This window comes from Hippocampus comes, unplaced genomic scaffold, assembly GCF_001891065.2.
Source record: "Hippocampus comes isolate QL1 unplaced genomic scaffold, H_comes_QL1_v1.1 scaffold33, whole genome shotgun sequence".
NCBI classification, from domain to species: Eukaryota; Metazoa; Chordata; class Actinopteri; order Syngnathiformes; family Syngnathidae; genus Hippocampus; species Hippocampus comes.
In genome coordinates this window covers 774419-792069 of record NW_017804842.1, presented here as the reverse complement: position 1 = coordinate 792069, position 17651 = coordinate 774419, and the positions used below count along the sequence as shown (strand labels likewise).

At 49.1% G+C, this 17651-nt stretch overlaps 1 protein-coding gene across 3 annotated transcripts in view; it reads right to left on the bottom strand.

The window, feature by feature from the left end:
- Window positions 1-549: 549 nt before the first annotated feature.
- LOC109517985 (uncharacterized) overlaps window positions 550-17651 on the bottom strand; it is a 17998-nt gene continuing 896 nt past the window's right edge. Inside the window, exons 2-25 of one of the 3 annotated variants that reach the window (XM_019873574.1) lie at window positions 15722-16584; window positions 14692-14833; window positions 14442-14614; window positions 9436-14355; window positions 8463-9396; window positions 7913-8025; window positions 7591-7840; window positions 7410-7510; window positions 7192-7231; window positions 6862-7076; window positions 6304-6441; window positions 5969-6092; window positions 5220-5420; window positions 4959-5138; window positions 4544-4700; window positions 4228-4433; window positions 4056-4168; window positions 3802-3948; window positions 3394-3516; window positions 3190-3306; window positions 2977-3118; window positions 2786-2892; window positions 2131-2332; window positions 550-1686 (exon numbers count right to left, since the gene is read on the bottom strand). In XM_019873574.1, the coding sequence (XP_019729133.1) occupies window positions 1085-1686; window positions 2131-2332; window positions 2786-2892; window positions 2977-3118; window positions 3190-3306; window positions 3394-3516; window positions 3802-3948; window positions 4056-4168; window positions 4228-4433; window positions 4544-4700; window positions 4959-5138; window positions 5220-5420; window positions 5969-6092; window positions 6304-6441; window positions 6862-7076; window positions 7192-7231; window positions 7410-7510; window positions 7591-7840; window positions 7913-8025; window positions 8463-9396; window positions 9436-14355; window positions 14442-14614; window positions 14692-14833; window positions 15722-16567 (10293 nt within the window). In that variant the 5' untranslated portion in view covers window positions 16568-16584 and the 3' untranslated portion in view covers window positions 550-1084. Of the gene's footprint in view, window positions 1687-2130; window positions 2333-2785; window positions 2893-2976; window positions 3119-3189; window positions 3307-3393; window positions 3517-3801; window positions 3949-4055; window positions 4169-4227; window positions 4434-4543; window positions 4701-4958; window positions 5139-5219; window positions 5421-5968; window positions 6093-6303; window positions 6442-6861; window positions 7077-7191; window positions 7232-7409; window positions 7511-7590; window positions 7841-7912; window positions 8026-8462; window positions 14356-14441; window positions 14615-14691; window positions 14834-15721; window positions 16585-17651 lie in introns of all 3 variants that reach the window. The other 2 variants (XM_019873557.1, XM_019873566.1) reach the window with 2 other exon arrangements.

Here is a 17651-nt window from a genome sequence, read left to right as displayed (position 1 = left end):
GGAATCTAGAGGGCCCAGGAAAGCACTTTAAAACGGTACGTGTGAGCTATCTAGATAGTTAACAGGCTGCAAAGGTGCATTGCATGCCTCCGTGTCAGACTGTTTCTCATCATGGCTGGCGTGCGCGGTAAGGGGCGATCCCGGTAGGGTTGGTTGATCGAAAAGTCGATCTCAGGTCCAAACAGTTTGGGCACCCCTGGACTAGATGATTACAAGAAAGAGAAATGCCAAGAGGACGGTAGAAAATACGTGTCGCCACCGTGAAAAAAGGTGACGCAATTTGCGGAGTTAATGGCGAAGGGCATGTCAAAAAAAACATGCGGTGAGTCACCGTCGCTCTTGGCGCCTTTTTATTGGGTTATCTGTGAAGAAATGACCTTGGCAGCCAAAGCTCTTTCTTCTTCTGAGTTTGGTGTGTCATAAAATCCCAAAATAGGAGAATCAGAGTCACTTCTGCGGAATGTGGGAATTCTGGCTCTCGCAAATAAGTTAACAGTAGTTTCAGCTAACTAGAAATGTATCCGATTCTATGTAGACTTTTTTTTTTTTGAATGAAATGTTACATTACGAGTCATTCAAAACCGAGTATGCATACCTCCACTTAGTGCAAAAGTGAGTGCAAGAGGTATTTGCTTTGATCGTCATTTTGTTCATTCGTGTCACCTCATCACTTCTTACAATCGAATTAGCATGATGACACAAAAGAGAAAAAAAAAAAAAAGCCCGGCTAAAAGGTTTGTAACTGCCGAAAGAAGTCACAAGATGGCCGAAATCTCGTCTTTCTATAAGACAAAGCTACGGCCTCACGAAATGAAGATCGTCACCTTGTGATGGGTTTTAACGGGCAGAAAATCTTGGCGACGGCTCTCATATTGACTCTCCTGTGGTGTACCTAATGTTATGGCCGGCGAGCGCGAAAGACGCCGGAAATGAAGTCATGGCGCAACACCGCGCCCCATGAAACTTTTGTTGTCGCCAGCGAGTGTGCGCAAAGGGTCCGAGGTTGCGTCACAAGTGCTTCCTGTCACAGAATTCACGCCACGTGAGTGGGATTCGATAAAGTCGATATGAACAAACCACTGCGTCACTCTTCTTCTTCTTCTTCCTCCTCCCCCTCCTCATCGTCATCTCTGATCTCAAGATATTCCAGAGCCTCTTCCTCATCCTCCTCATCCAGCATCTCCTCCTCATCCTCGTCCTCCTCCAGTACGTCTCTGTCCTCCTCGTAGGAGGAGATGGGCGAGTACTGCGGGAGGTCGAAGCCGCCGCCGCCACCGTTGCCCGCAGCAGGCGAGGCGCCGGGCGCCGAAACGGGAATGGTGATGGGCACCGGGATGGCAAAAGCGGGAAAGGGACGACCCTGGCCAACGTCCGGGAGCCTGGCGGGGGCGGGGCGCGCGCCAGCAGAGGCCACGCTCGGCGTGGCCGACGACGGCGTGATGACGGCCATCCCCAAGCCCGACGTCAAGGCCCGGGGCTGGGGGTCGTATTCGCGGATCTCGCCCGGCTCCAGCGGGTGGGGTCCGCACGGGTCGTGCTCGGTGCAGCACAGCTTGCCGTCCAGCTTGGAGATGAAGAGCAGGCCCTCGCGGTGCTGCCCGCAGAAGGAGCTGGGACACATCTCGCAGAAGGACAGCGCCTCCTTGCCGCAGATGTCGCACTGGTGGCGTGGACATTCCCAGCGGCCTGAGGGGGAAAAAAAAAGGAGCGGCAAATAAATGAACGAACAAACAAACAGCTTTCTGTGACCTAACGGCCACCACAGCGCCGCCTGCGCCTGGCCGAGGATCGCAAAGGGCTGAGACAAAGCAGAGCCTCCTTCGGGCAGCTAAGCTCATCTCCCGCTTGTTGTTCCTTGAAAATCCTCGGCACGTCGTTTGTTTTTAATGTCACCTGGTTTGCATGTCTCCTCTCGAACTGTAAATCAATCCTCGTCTCGGAAATATTCACTCCACGCGTGCGCGTGACTGCCGATTCACAATTTGGTGAAACGGGAAAAACTGATATCGCCCCGGCTAGTGATCGGGTAACGAAAGGAGACGGCGGACATGTCACGTCGCTCAAATCCTTCCATCTTCTCGGTCAACCGCAAACATGAGATCGCATAAATCGTGACTGGCGAACACTGACCGGCGGGCCTCCTGGTGAGGTTGAGGCAGTCGGCGTGGTAGACCTTGGGGCAGCCGGGCTTCTTGCAGGAGACCATCTGGCCACCGTCGCCGCAGCTGAAACACTCGTCCTCGCGCTCTTTGGTCACCACCACCTTCTTCTTCCGCCGGCCGTGGCCGCGGCGCTTCAGCTTGCGCCCTTTGTCGTCCGACGGCGGGTTGTTCTGATGGGAAAAGCCCATCATTTAGCAACAATCCAGCAAGTCATTTAAATCCTTTGATAACAGAAAAGATCAAAGCAAAATCTCTGCCTGGAAACTTTGCAGTAATGATTCTTCCCGTCTCAAAACAAAACTGTCACTCACCAACAGCTTTCCCAGTTCCCAAACAGCAATTTTTCACTTTCATTCACCGACACCCATGTCACTCACCAGGCCCGGCTGCGCATTTTAAAGCCAATCGACATTCAAAGTCACAAATACGACAGAAGAACCTGAGGATGGTGACCCCCAAATGGACAAAAATCATACCTGCCCCTCTCATGCACATATTGAATTCTTTTTATCTGATTAATTGTTGGGATCGGTAGATGACTTGATTCTAAAATTATTCAATAACTGCACCCCTAATTTACAAGTGGGGAAAAAAAATCGGATAAAATAAGGAAGCAAGCTTACCTTGGGCCTCACGCCGAGAAAGCCGCTGCAGTTGGGCGCGCCGCACTTGCACACCGTCTTGCCGTTGCCCAAACATTCCAGGTTGTAGTTGAAAGTGAGTTCGGTGCCTGAGCACAGAAACATGCCGTGAGAGTTCTTCCAGACCTTTCGATTTGTTTTTTTTTTTTTCCTTCTTCTGTGGGGCAGCCTACCGGCAGAGATGTCCACCAAGGCGAAGAGTCCGACGCGCGTGTCGCCGCTCACCGTCCACTTCTGCGTCTCGCAGTTGGGCTGGCAGCAGTGGTTCATGAAGCGAGCCTCGTTGCCCTTCGGACCGGCGTCGATGATGCGATCCTAACAAGTCACGATGACATCCGTTGAAAGAATTGTAATTGTAATATTCAAATCGTTTTTAGTCCCCGCACCTTGTCCAGAGTGAGCATGTAGAAGTTACAGATGTCGTGCTCCTGGGCGTGTCTGATCCTGGTCCGGCACTCCTCCTCGTCGATCACCTCCCCGACGTATTCGCTCACAAACTGACCCTGGTGGCAAACGTGCGGAAACCCGTCCAGCCGACCGCATGACGGCGCACGTGTGCGGTGGCCATTTTTTTTGTTTTCTTTTTGTACCTTCTTGATATCGTGGACGCAGCGGAGGCCCCAACCTCGAGACAGCGTCCTGAAGATCTCCACCTGGCTGTACTGACGCCTGCTGAAAGTCTGGTTGAGGCAGCGCTCGCCGGCCGGGCAAACCTGCGGCGGCGCAGTGGTATTCGAGACAGTCCTCAATCTATCGACGATGAATCAACGTCTCTTTTTCTTTTTTTGACAAAACGCATAATTAACACAAACTGCAAAATGACACAGTGATATGTAGTTTCTCAAGTGCGTCAGGACGAACAAGTATCGTTTTCCTCGCTCCGCTAGTCGAGCTTGGACACAACATTAGGTACCCCCGCACTCATCGAATGAGTCAACAACGGGGGCGGTCCTGAAAACAAAGCACACGGCCGCCCACCACCGCGCTTTTCTTCGTACCTGCGGGTGACATTCGTAGAGCAGCATGCGGTTGATGCACTCCGAGTCCACGCCGCACGGGCTCTCGTCCGTCGCCTTGCAGTTGCAGCGCGGGATCTCCGACAGGTCGGCCGTGACGATCTGGACCTTCCCTATTGGCCGGTTCACCTGCAGGAGGCGGAGTCAAGCGGAGCATTTTCGGAAGACCCGTGACAATCTTACGAATGCACGTTGAACATTTAAAGCGCCCCGTACATCCCATACGGAGAGCTGACCTTGATGTGTTTGTACGGCGGCGGCTTCCTGTCGTTCTTCCTGTCCTCTTGCAGCTGGCGGAGCTCCTTCTCGGCCTGAAGCTCGCGGAAGCGCACCGCCGCCTCCTCCAGAGCTGCGGGCGGGAAGCCGTCACAACGCGTCCAGACGTACGCCCGGGTGCCGTTTCCTGACCTTTCTTGTAAGTGGCGTCCACGCCTTTGCCCATCTTCTCCTTGCTGTTGGCGTCCACGTCCATATAGGGAAAGACGCGCGCCTGGTAGGTCCACAGGTAGTCGTTGGAGCCAAAGAAGTGGACGGGGAACTCGCCCACGTCGTGCCTCATGCGCAGGATGTTGTCCGGGATGCTTTTGGGGTGGCTGACCTCGGCGGGCCACCACCTGGGCAGTTGAATTTGATTTGAGTTTCATCACAAATGACGAACGGGTACGACTGCGCTTAGTACGCGAGGACGGTCAGATTTGTATCCGGAATGTTCTCCGTTACTGACCTGTAGCGTCCCACCTTGACCCACAGGATGTCCTTGTAGCGAGGCTTCTTGCCGGCCTTGCAATCGTTGCAGTACCAGCTGCCTTTGGGCATCTCCATGTTCAAACACTCTCGGTGGAAGGCGGCCGGGCACGACTCGCAGCACAGCAGGCTGCCCCCTGCGGGACGCAATTTTGAAAGCAAGAGCTTGACGACGATCGCCGCGTTGAACGTCTCGGTGAATGTTGCCAAAGCGCAGCCGATTCGAATCAGAGATGGCGTTGTGTGTCCCTTCATCTGTTTTTGACATTGATCTTGACTTGTTTCGAACTCATCAGATTTTGGAGATGTTTTGCGGTTTGAAAGTTTGACAACCAAAAGCTTGCGCGATACAGATTAGACAATGTACTAAATTGCACAGAGGTGTTTGTGGTTACCTTCGGTGCACACAAAGCACCAGCTGACGTTCACATGCTCGTGGTTCTTGACACCGCGCCGCGGCGTGAAGTGGTTGGGGCAGATGATGCTATTGCTGGAGAGGACCACGCAGCCGGCCACCATGCACAGGTCGTTGGCGTGATAAGCCACCGGGCAGCGCACGCAACGCACCAGACGACCTGGCCGAAACAACACCCGTAAGCCGGGGGGAGTTTGGGGGGGGGCGACGACGCGGGTCGGAACGCGACCCGGCGACTCACCTTTGGAGATGGAGGGACTGCCGGGGTTGGCGATGAAGCAGGTGAGGCAGACATGGATGGAGCAGCGGAAGCCGCGGCTGACCGGCGCGGTGGGCGCGTAGGTGGCGATACACTCGCCGTGGTAGAACTTGCCGCACACGGGGATCATGCAGCGCCGCACGTCCTCGCTGCGCTTCTTGCACACAAAGCAGGTGTGGATGCCTGCACGACAAAAAGACACCGTTCAGGCCAGTCTTTGCCAACATTTGAGCCGAGGCACATATTTTGCACCCCCCCCCCCACCCCCGTCCCCCAAAAGATCCCACGGCACAGCCAAAAACTTCAACGGAAATATATATTGGTTCCTTCTTAGCATGCTCGTGACCCAAATCAACTTGTATCTCAAAATCATCTTTGCGCATTGCCATCATTAAAATGACATGAATCCGGTTCAGCTCTTGTGACCACCAGGGGGCAGTACAGTACTGTCCATAGAGGCACAACCGAAGAAGAGTTTCACAACTAAGTGACTCCGTAGGATGCAGTAATACTACTTGCTTTTCACAGGAGGATAAGAAATATATGCATGTGATTAGGGTTCTATTGTCTGACTACCTGTGCGGTTGCGGCACCGTTTGTGTTCTAATAGCAGTTTCGCTACGACACTGATAAACAGAGGTTCGGCGATGGCTTGTGTCTCATAACAAAACAAAACAAAAATGAAATAAACTAAAAAAGTGAGCCTATTGAAGCCTATCCATTATTCTTACCCGACTTGCATTCCGGGCACACAAATTTCCCTTTGGGGGCCTCGGCCAGGGAGATGCAGGCTAAGTGAAACGCGCCACAGCATTGACCCTCACAGAGAAGCAGCTCCCCTGTCTTCTCGCACACCTGACAAAAAAAGAAGCCGACTTTAGAAAGAAAACATACCAAGGCTACACTTGATATTTTCAACTCAAGCATGCTCCCATGCGCTTTTCGGTCCTTGGAAAAGGACACAAATACCAAAAGGTCAGACAACTTGCGAGTCTCAACTGTGGAGTTAAACCGCAACTTCCTGAGAAGTCCACTCATTAGTGTACGAGCGTGAATGTGAGGTCACCTGACAGACGTTCTCCTTCAAGGAGGCGGGGCCCCCTCGGTCACCGATGATCCTCCGGCCTTGTCCGAGCGCATCGTCGCACGGCGACGAGTCGTCTCGAGAGGAGGAGAAGCTCTGGTCCAACGTGGAGGCTTCACCCTGGGGGACAAAAACAAAGTCCCTTCAAAACACTGCTCCAGAAATACATGACTGTTGAGTAAGCAGAAGACCTAAAGACCTTTTCAGGACCACTTTTAATCGATGAACTGAAGTTTCAGCAATCCAACCTTTCATATGTTTATCATTGGAGATGGGCAATGACTGATACCAGTTATCGGGCCAAGGTATCAGATACTCAGAGAGGATACCGAGACCAGCCATGATACTTAAAGGAAAAGAAAAGACTAACACCGAGCAAGTCCGCCTCATATCAGTCTGAAACATTTGGGATTGAGCATCCGTTATTGTGTTTGTATTTTATCACTCTCGGAGCAGTGTCTAATATTTGCCGTGTTAAGTTTCCAAGAGATCTCATGACATCATCGCATTTTGTATTCGCTAGAATGTGACTCGCAATACCTCGGACTCTGTGGTGTACTTGAACCCGTCGTCCGCTTGAGGAAGGTGGACATCTGCAACCTTATCATCCGCCTGCTCAGACAGCGCCGGTGCCAGCACGGGGGGACCAGGAGGGCTGGGTGGAGTTGGGTGGGTCGCTGTCGCCGGCTGCGGCGACGGCGTGGGAACCGCCGGGCTTATTGGCTTCAAAGCAGGAGGGTCGGGATCTGGAAGCGCTGTCAGACAGACCCGTTTGAGCTCAAGCAGCCTTTTCTTTTCAACACCAAGATGTGAAATGGGGGGGCGGTGCTGTGATAAAAGCCACGACTGCAAATGAACTTCTTCACTGACCTGTTTGAGGATCTTCGCAGGAGTTCTTCACAATTTTGATCTGCGACAAAAACAAACAAAGTCATGGAATACATGTACCAGCGTCATTCATGTGTTCAGAATCCCGCCACAAAAAAAGTAACTATATTCCGTTACAGAAAAAAAAACAACAACATGTAATTGGAGAGCAGCGTGTTTAAATATGGAGATTATTTCCCAGAGCTTTGCGACTGACGTACCTTCTTCTTCGGGCCCACAGAGGCCTCGGCTTCAAGACAATATTCCAGGATCTTCGGAGTTGGTTTCCTCTTCCGCTTCTTTTGTGGCAAAGCAGCATTGCCTGAAAATCAAAGGTCACAGAAAAAAAAATAAAGGATGAGAGATGATTATGACTGTGACCAGAGGGCATCGTCATCTCACAGTCGTCTCCAGCAAGGTCTTCAATTGGCGGTGGTTCCGCTTCAGCCTCAGGGGGCGGGGTCAACGTGTCGATGGAAAGCGGCTGCGCTTCCTGCGGGGATGCGTTTTCAGCGCTGGGGATTTGGAGTTCTGTGGTGAGGGTGATTTCCTCCGGAGGCGGCGTCTGCATTTCAGGAAGTGCGCTCAACGATGGCGGCTCGAGGACATGTTTGTCCAGTACAGGTGGTTGGGATGAAAGTGCTTGGTTGGCCTAACACAGCGGCATATTTCATTGTCATTTGTACAGTAATGTATTCATGATATATTTTTTTTCTTTCCTTACCATCGTAATTGTCTGAAGAGGCTTTTTGGTTTTCTTCCTTGAAGAAAATATGTGGTCGTACTCTTCCGTCCATTCGAGGAGCCTTTTGCTTGGCTTGCGTACTCGTTTATTGGCTAAAAGACGAAAAAACATTTAAATTTTGCATTTATGAAACACGGACTGCAATTTTCACACACATGCTAAATGTACTGCATTTTGTTTTTACAATCAACAAAGGAGCACCACAGGGGTGACTACACAGTCCCCTACTTATCTTCGTTTTTTTTTTAACCTCGATTTCATAGCATAAACAATAATCTACGATAGATTTAATGCAGTTACAGTCAATGGGCACTCGCAGAGATCTTTAACTTGTAATGTATTATTCTTGATTTCAATGGGATACTCCTAATCTGATCGAGTCGTAATTATTACTCAGGAGAACTGTTGTGAAGGTACTGCATACAATACTTCAATCTGGTGTGTTGGAGCAGGGAGACACAAAACATCCAGAATACCGGCCGTCGAGGGTCGGAGTTGCCTACCCCTTATCTAGACGGTCATTACTTACCAGAGGAATCGCCATCGCCTTCTCCGGTCTTGGCTTGGGTGGAGTTGGAAGAAAAGCCATTCATCTGTTCAAAGTCTCCACCCCACGTCAACAATCCTCCATCGCTCCCGGGCTGGCCCTCCCAGGGGGAGGCCTGCATATCCAACAGGGACCGGACTTTTGCAGAGTAATCCAGTACAGAGGAAAAGTCAATTCCAAGCAAGGACCCCACGCCCGGGTACCCGGGTCCAGACCCAGCGGGACGACTCGGCACTTTGCGACCATTTTTGCTCTTCATCCAAGAGGAGCTGCTCCTTCTCTTGTAAGGCCGCTTGGACATGTGACTTCGACTTGTGTCCATGCCTGGGCTAAAATCTGGATCACCATTCACAACGTCTTGTTCTAGGCCCGCGAGTGCAGCCACTCCAGGCATGACCAAGGGCTCCTGCTTGACGTGGGCACTTGGTGGTCCAATTTCCAGTTCTAAGGGGGCCCCGTCACGCTCTCGAGTGTCATGCATGTCTTTCATCATCATAAGAAAAGTGCTGAACTTGTAATTCAGGTCTGGTTTGAAGGTGAGCACTTTGCCGTTAGCCTCGTCGGTCAAAGATTGGAAGGACACCTCTTTCACGTTTTTCAAAGCATTCATAAAGGAAAACGGCGAGGGAGGGGAAGGCGAGGAGGTGCTTTGGTCCACCTCCTTTGTCCTGACATTGGAGGTGAGTGGTATGAAGTCCATTGGTGGTGTTGAAGATACCGAAAGGACTTCCTCTTCGCTCTTGACTTCAGTGCAATCATGCAACAGCAAAGGAGGGGTACGACAACTGGATACAGCGTCCCGATCATCGGAAGAAATGGCGCTATATCGAGGCTCGACCGGTTTGACTTTAGTGCAAACGTCCAAATTGCTTTCTTTGTTCCAAGCGCAGTTCTTAGCATGGTAATCCAGGTTGGCCTGGTTTTGGCCATGAGGCAAGACTTCATTCTGAGCGGCCTTCTTTTTGGCTTTTCTGTGCTTCAGCTTTTGCAGCACCTTCATGGTTTTCAGGGCTCCGGTCATCAGCCGATTGCTAGCTGGGAGATGGGCGGGCTGTTCTTGTGGTAGGACGTCGGGCAATTGATCGGGGATGTGCTTTGATTTAAGGGCATTGGTCTTGGGGGATGATGGCTCTTGGGATACCTGACCATTGCCAGATACTGAATTTGTATCGTACTGAGAGGGCACGGGGGTTGTGACGTGCAGCAAGCTCGAGGCGCAAGTCTCACGTTGCTGTGAACCTTCTGAAAGATCGCAAGAAATTGTGGTACCTTTGGGGGCACCAGTCGGACACTTTGCTTCAGTCTCTGCCAGACAGGAGTCGGAAGAGCCGGTATCATTCCTGGACACACTCTTTCTGGAAACAATTGCCTCGTCACATTTTCCTGAAACACTTGTGTCAACATTTTCAAATGCACTTCCCGAAACACTTGTCTCTTGGGGGCCACTTTTGGGATCAGGATTTCTTGAAGCACTTTTGTCTTCACTTTTTCGGAAAACAAGTTTGTCTTCAGTTTTTCGGAAAACAGGTTTGCCTTCACCAATTCTGGAAACAATTTTGTCTCCACTCTTTCGAGATGCACTTATATCTCCACAATTTCTGGACACACTTTTGTTTTCACAATTTATAGACACACCTTTGTCGTCACCACTTTCAGATGCATTTTTTCCCTCTTTTCTTCTGAAAACAGGGTCGTGTCCATTACTTGTGGAAAAATTTTTGCTCTCGTTTTTTCGGCACGCAATTTTGTCCTCATTTTTTCTGAAAACATGTTTGTCTTCAGTGAGCCTGTAAACGACTTTGTGTTCACCGTTAGATGCAACTTTGTCCACCGCTTTTCTCGAAACACTGTTGTCCTCATTTTTCCTGTCTTCACCAACTCGGGAAACATTTTTTTCTTCACCATGTCTGGACACACCTTTCTCTTCATTTTTTCTGGAAACCCCTTTGTCGTCACTATTTCTAGAAACACTTTGGACCTCACCATTTCTAGACACACTTTTGTCTTCACCATCTCTGGGCATGATTTTGACTTCACAATTTCCAGAAAGCCTCTTGTCTTCAACATTCCCAGAAACCGTATTGTCTCCGCTGTTTTGGGAAACTTTTTTGTCTACACTATTTTTAGAGATAGTTGCTGCTGCGTGCGTCAAGTCTGACTTAGATGAGGAGTGAGCCGCTGTTCTTTGGAGTTCATTACTGTTTGAACATCCAGTTTGGTCATTGTAACTAATAGCAATTTTAGACTTCCAATAATTCTGAATATTTATGTCGCCGCGCATCAACTTAATGAATGGTAGTTTACACATAGCAATCAAAGCTTTTTGAAGGTCTGTTGATACTTCACTTAAACTGGACTTGGCCTTGGTATTGTTTTCTCTTTCTTCCGTCTGGTATAAACCACATGGAGCAACTGTTTTACTGGCCTTCGATTTACAATGATCACTTTGACTGCTGTGCTTTACACCGGTCCTCTTCCTGAACTTCTTGACGTGTGCGCTGCTTTGAGGAGTCGACCGTTTGGCAGAGTGTTTAGAATTAGGGATAATTTGCCGAGATTTTAAGGAACCACACTTCTTAGAGGACCTGCGGGAATCCACAGACACTTGCGATGATCCCTGAGGGTCAGAGGAGTCCACAGAGTGCAGTTTTTGTGAGGATACTGGAGGGTCAGAAGAATCCAATAACTTATGTTTATGTGATGATCTTCGGAGCTCAAATGAATCCAATGACTTCTGCTTATGGGATGTTCCACGAGGGTCCCTGGACATTTCCTTCCATGATGACCTGCACGAGTCAGACGTATGCACCGACTTCACCTTTTCTGACAAAACTCGAGGATCAGAAGACATCCTGGACTCCTGGCCCTGTGACATTGCTCGAGGTTGAGAAGAATCCTTTGACTTCACCTTTTGAGATGAAACTCGAGGATCAGAAGAACACTTGGACTCTTGCTTTTGTGACAGTCCTCGTGGGCCAGAAGAACCTGTGGACTCCTGAATTTTTGACAGTCCACGGGAGTCACAAGAATCCATGGAATTCGGCTTTTGTGATGATCCTTGATCAGGAGCATCCCTGGACCCCTGCTTCTGTGATGCCACAGGAGTGTCAGAAGATTCCATCGGCTTTAGCTTTTCTGATGAAACCTGAGGGTCAGAAGACTTCCTGGACTCATGCTTTTGTGATGATCTTCGAGGTTCAGAAGAATCCATTAACTTCAGCTTTTGTGATGAAATTTGAGGGTGAGAAGAATACTTGGACTCCTGCTTTTGAGATAATCGTCGTTGGTCAGGAGAACCCGTGGACTCCCGCTTTTTTGACAATCCACAGGAGTCAAAAGAATTCAGCTTTTGTGAGGATCCTTGATGGTCGGGTGAATTCATGGACACCTGCTTCTGTACTGACCCGCAAGGGTAAGAAATATCCACCAACTTCAGCTGTTCGGATGAAACTTGAGGGTCAGAAGAATCCCTGGACTCCTGTTTTTGTGAGGATCCTCGAGGTTCAGAAGAATCCTTTGGCTTCAGCTTTTGTGATGAAACTCGGTGGTCAGAAGAATACTTAGATGCTTGCTTTTGTGACAATACCCGATGGTCAGAGGAAGCCTTGAACTCCTGCTTTTTTGACAGTCCGCGGGAATCAGAAGAATCTCTGGAATTCGGCTTTTGTGATGATCCTCGATGATCAGGCGAATGCCTGGACTTCTGCTTTTGTGACGACCCTCGAGGGCCAGGAGAATCCCCTGATTTCTGTTTTTGTGACAACAGTTGGGGTACTGAAGAATCCACCAACTTCGGCTTTTGTGATGATCCTTGGGGTTGAGAAGAATTCACTGACTTCTCCTTTTGTGATGATCTTTGGGGGTCTGATGTATCTATGGATTCCTGCTTTTGTGACGATTCTTTCGAGCAAAAAGAATCCATTGACTTCTTCTGGGACGATCCTCGGGGGTGAGAAGAATCAAATAACGTCTGCTTTTGTGACAATGTTTGGTGGTGAAAAGAATGCCATGCCCCCCTTTTTGACAATCCTTGTGGCTTAAAATAATCAACCGACTTTTGCTTTTGGGACACCCTTTGAGGGTCAGAAGAATCCTTAGACTCCTGTTTTTGTGACAGTCCTTGACGGTCATAAGAATCCACAAACGTCTGCTGTTGCGATGGTCCTCGAGGATCAGACCCATGCATAGACTCCATCTTTTGCGATGATCTTTGAAGGTTTGAAGAATTCATGGATTTCTGCTTTTGTGACAATGTTCCAGGAATGGAAGAATCCTGTGGCAATCTTTGAGCGCATGAAGAATCTACCAACTTCTGCTTTTGCGATGATACTGGAAGGTCAGAACAACCCTTGGACTCCCGCTGTGGTGATAATTCTAGAAGGTCAGAAGAATCCACCGATTTCTGCTTGTGAGACAGTCGATCAGAAACACCCACATCCTTCTGCCTTGGGTTTGCAAAATCCACGCACCTCTGCTTTGGTGGGAACATTTGGGGGTCAGCAGAATCCCTGGAGTCCTTCTGTGACAATGCTTCAGTACTGAAACAATCCACTGACTTCTGTTTTTTGGACAATCCTCGAGGTTCCAAAGAATCGACTAACTCCTGCTTTTGGGACAATCCTTGAGAGTCAGAAGGGGGCACAAATTTCAGCTTTTTTGATGATCCTTGAGGGTAACAGGAATCCACAGATTTATGCTTTTGAGATGATCCTCCAGCATCAGAAGAATCAACTGATTTGCACTTTTGGGACAATCCTCGGGAGTCTGATAAAACCACTAATTTGCGCTTTTGAGAAGATGCTCGAGGGTCAGAACAATTCCGAGACTCACGGTTTTGTGATACACCTCGAGGGTAAGAGGAATCCACAGATTTCTGCTTTTGTGACATTCCTGCTGGGTCAGAAGATAACATTGACTCTTGTTTTTGTGACAATGCCAGAGAGTCAGAAAAATCTGTGAACACCTGCTTCCGTAACAATCCTTGTGAGTCAAAAGGAGCCACGGACTGTTTGTTTTCTGAAGATTGAAAAGGTTCAGAAAAGACCACCGACTCTTGCGGTTGTGACAATCCAAGAGGGTCAGAAGAATCGATCGACAGCTGGTGTTGAGACAACAGCTCAGGACTACTTTCGGCAGGGTCGCTAGCTACAATGTTGTTTTTAGAGTCCAACTGCCATGACTGCTCAGACAGAACCTTTGGTTCGGGATTTACCAATCCACCCTGGTCACCTTGTCCGGCCAAGGAGGCATTATCCCCTTGAGCCGTCAAGTTTTTAGTCACAGCCAAAGTCTTTTTCTTACTGAGTACATTGGTGACAAGCGTACGATCTGACCGTTCTGGAGTAACAGTTTTTGGTCGTCTGTCTTTGCCTGATTTACTAAACCAAAGACCACTTTGCATCTCCGGTTGTCTCTTTTCCTCCTTGGCGAGATTAGCAGGTGACTGAGTCCACGTGGTTTGGCGTTCAGGTGCTTTTGGACACAAAATCTTAGGGACCGACTCAAGGTCCGAATAAGGGCACTCTACATTCTTATCTGATTGGTTGGGGTTGTGATGTCGGACCTTTTTAGACTGCTTAATTGAGGAGTTGAAGTCTTCCCTCTTGTCAGAAGACTTCTTTAAAGTGCCTTGCTTATTTTCTACTGGGGATGATGTCTGGCAAGATATCGATCCACTGATTGCGTGCGACTTTTCCAGAAGATTAGAAGCAGCGGGGGAAGATGGGGAAATAGGTGGACAGGGCTTGGTAATCATCGGTGAACTGTCTTGGAAGGTAGTGTCTATGGTTAAAGAGTCTATGTTGGGCCTTTGCTGGAGAATAGTTTCAGCTTCAGCCACACTCAATTTCCAAGACGCTTCATAGCGTTTGGCGATCTGCGGAAACACAAAGTCATTGAAGATCCAGATCAACATCTGATTATTGCATGCAGCAATCAATTCAACACAAAGAAGGGAATTACGGTGTATTTGTGGTTCGGCCCTCTTTGCTTCCCCTTCCTGCGCATTTGTGCAAGCTGCTCAAACTGAAAGCCTCCGTGAAAAATATGAGTCGATTTGTCCTCCACCCAGGCTTGCTCCTCCTGGTCCCCAAAAGTCCTGATGTGGTAGAGTCGACAGGGCCGATCGCTGGGCTCTAAAGATAGTCACAATCATCGGTTAGCGACAAAACCACAAGACATTTGCATCCAGCCAACAGTGTTATTGGCGCACCTTTAACCTTGTGATAGACTCCCTGCGCAGGGTCAACAATCACCTCGCACGGCCACCACGGCCGTCGGCTGAACTTTGCCCAAATGACCTCGCCCTCCAGAAACTTGACAGGTGGCACGGCGCTTCGTTTCATGTCGCTCTGCTGTCGACAATGTTTAAAAAAAAAAAAAAAAAAAAAAAAAAACAGCCATGAAGCATTTTGACGTTTATCCCTCACAAAACACTGCACTACTAATGTCTAGTTCCTCGACATCAACAACACCAAGAAGGTGCGTTGTCACTTATGACACACGACGTCTCGAGGCTAGAAACAGCGCGCAAGGATCTCGAGTATGGGGAGCGGTGTCACAAGAAGTCATGCTCACAGTTGACCGCGGTACTTACATCTTTTCATTGTATTTCTTTAAGCGATTTTCTGAAAAATATTAACTGTAATTTTGTTTCACTTTACTTTGGAGTTCGCCAGTCCTTCCTCGAGCGACTCTAGTTGGTCGAAAATGCAGGCGCTCCAAAGTGCAGCTCATAGGAGGGAACACAAAACTCCAATTCCGGCCTCCCTTTAGAGGCTCTGTACACGCTCGGGTTCATTTTAAGATTCTTTCATTTGTTTTTAAATCTTAAAATGGTTTCACCCCACATTACCTCCCTGAGCTTCTCCACCCCTACACACCTGCCCTGGTGCCTCAGGTCAGCTAACCAGACACGATTGGAGGTAGCGAGGTTTAAACTGTTTTGTTGCTGTTGTAACACATACAGCACGTTTGACAATAAAGTTGTACTTGATACTTAAACTGAGGCTCAGAGGGGATCAAGTTTTTTCTGCTACCTCTCCAGAGCACTTTGTACCTAGCTATAGTGGTTTATATAGCAGTCTAAAAATAAAGTAGAGGTGAGTAATTAATTTGCGAATGCTTTAGATTCGCGATACACGATGTTCCACCTTACATTAAATTCAAGTTGCGCTGTGGCACCCCAACTCAGATGCAAACCAAGGACCTGCTGTACCCTCTGTAATTGGAATAAGACTTGCCATCAAATGCCTGGAGGGGCTATCGCCAAAAAGGAAGAGATCCGTGTCGCTCTCCCAATCGTCATCGGAAACATCCCAGTACCTTCGGCGAAAACCCGACGACTGGGACCGGGTGATGACTTTTGCAGATGGAACATTTGCATCCTTGATTTCTGATTGCAAATCCACAGTGGCAGACTGAAGCTCTTTCTCTGGGGTCTTGCGTTTATCCCGCGAGTCTGTGACGGCAAAGTATGTCTCCTCCTGCTGATGCTGCTGCTGCTCCTGCTCTTTGTCACAGTTGTGGTGATCCTCGTCCTCGAACAAAGAGGATTCAAAATGAAGGAGGCCATTTGCAAAGGGGCTGTTGCTATCGAGAGAGAAGGCCGGGCTGGGCGGGCAGGAGAAACAACTGTCCGTCTTCCTCTCTGACACGGTGGGACTGTTACAGCTGGCTGCCGGCTCCTCGTTAGAGCTGCCACTTTGGACCTCGCCTTGTTTTGCAAAAGTGGCGTCGCAGTAATCCCTGCCGGCACAGTCGACCCAGGAGTCCCGCTCCGACTCGTTTTGATCAGAGGCGGCCCACTCCCAGCTCTTACCTGGCCGGGCGGGCAAAACTAAGTCGGGCTGGCTCACCATGGTGGTGAGATGCTGCAGCCTCCTCAGGGGGCTGTAGGTGGATGAGGGGGGCGAAGGGTCCCTCTGCGCAAAGCCGTAAATGGATGCGTGCTGTAGGGAGGAGGCGGCGGCGGACATGGTTGTGCTGGGATCTTTATTGTAGTTGGATCGGGAGTAGCGGGAGAGGTCACAGGCAGGGCTTATCGGGCGGCTGGACTCCCGGCTTGGGCCTGCATGTAGCCCACTCATGCTGGCATGCTATCTCCCTGAAACAGGAACAATGTCATTAGCATATCATTGGTATAATGTACCCCCCCCCCCAAAAAAAATCTCTGGCTACGCTCCTGTTTATGATTTATACTTTTGGTAGTAAGGCTGAAAAAGGGCCTGTTTGTTGTAGTAAACCAATGTCAATGGTGATGGAAATTCAATGAAGCTCCACATATATCCAGTTGGGCATTCAGGCTTTTATTTTTTTTGGGGGGGGGGACTATACTCACTATTCACCAAGGGGGTAATTGTCTGTTGTCTTTTTTTTTCCACCCCAATATTGCTTTATGCCATCTTGGGACCAAGGAACTATGTTGAAGTGAGGGGCAGGAGGCCATAACATTTTCCAATGGGATCAAAAGTGCTCTGGTGCTAAATCACAAAGCTTTTTGGCTGAGGGTCAATTACTTGGCTGCATTTTTATAACCTACACAATACAAAAATAAATCCAATTCAGATGACAAATTTGGATCTTGAGTCAAAAACTGCAGCGTATGCCTGCCTGGAGTTTGCGTAGGACGAAAAACGATGGTTTGGCAATTTACAAATGAAAAACATTTGACATTAATAATTTAAACTTTCGGCAGCACGTCGCTCAAATCCCCACTTCACAGTGCAGAGGTCATGGATTCAATTCCTGTGTGGAGTTTGCGTGTCCTCCTACTGCCTGCGAGGGTTTTCTCCAGGTATTCCGGTTTCCTCCCACGTTCCAAAACATGCAAGGTCAGTTAATTGAATGCTTTAAATTGTCCCAAAGTGTGATTGTGAGTGCGAATGGCCATTTGTCGATGTGTGCCCTGCGATTGGCTGGGAACCACTTCAGGGTCTACCCTGCCTACTGTCCAAAGTCAGCTGGGATCCCAAGTAAAAAACAAACATTCATTCATTCATTCATCTTCTGATCCGCTTATCCTCACTAGGATCGCGGGGGGTGCTGGAGCCCATCCCAGCAGTCTTCGGGCAGTCGGCGGGGGACACCCTGAATCGGTTGCCAGCCAATCGCAGGGCTCACATCAACAAACAACAATTCACACTTGCACTCACACCCAGGGACAAATTTAGA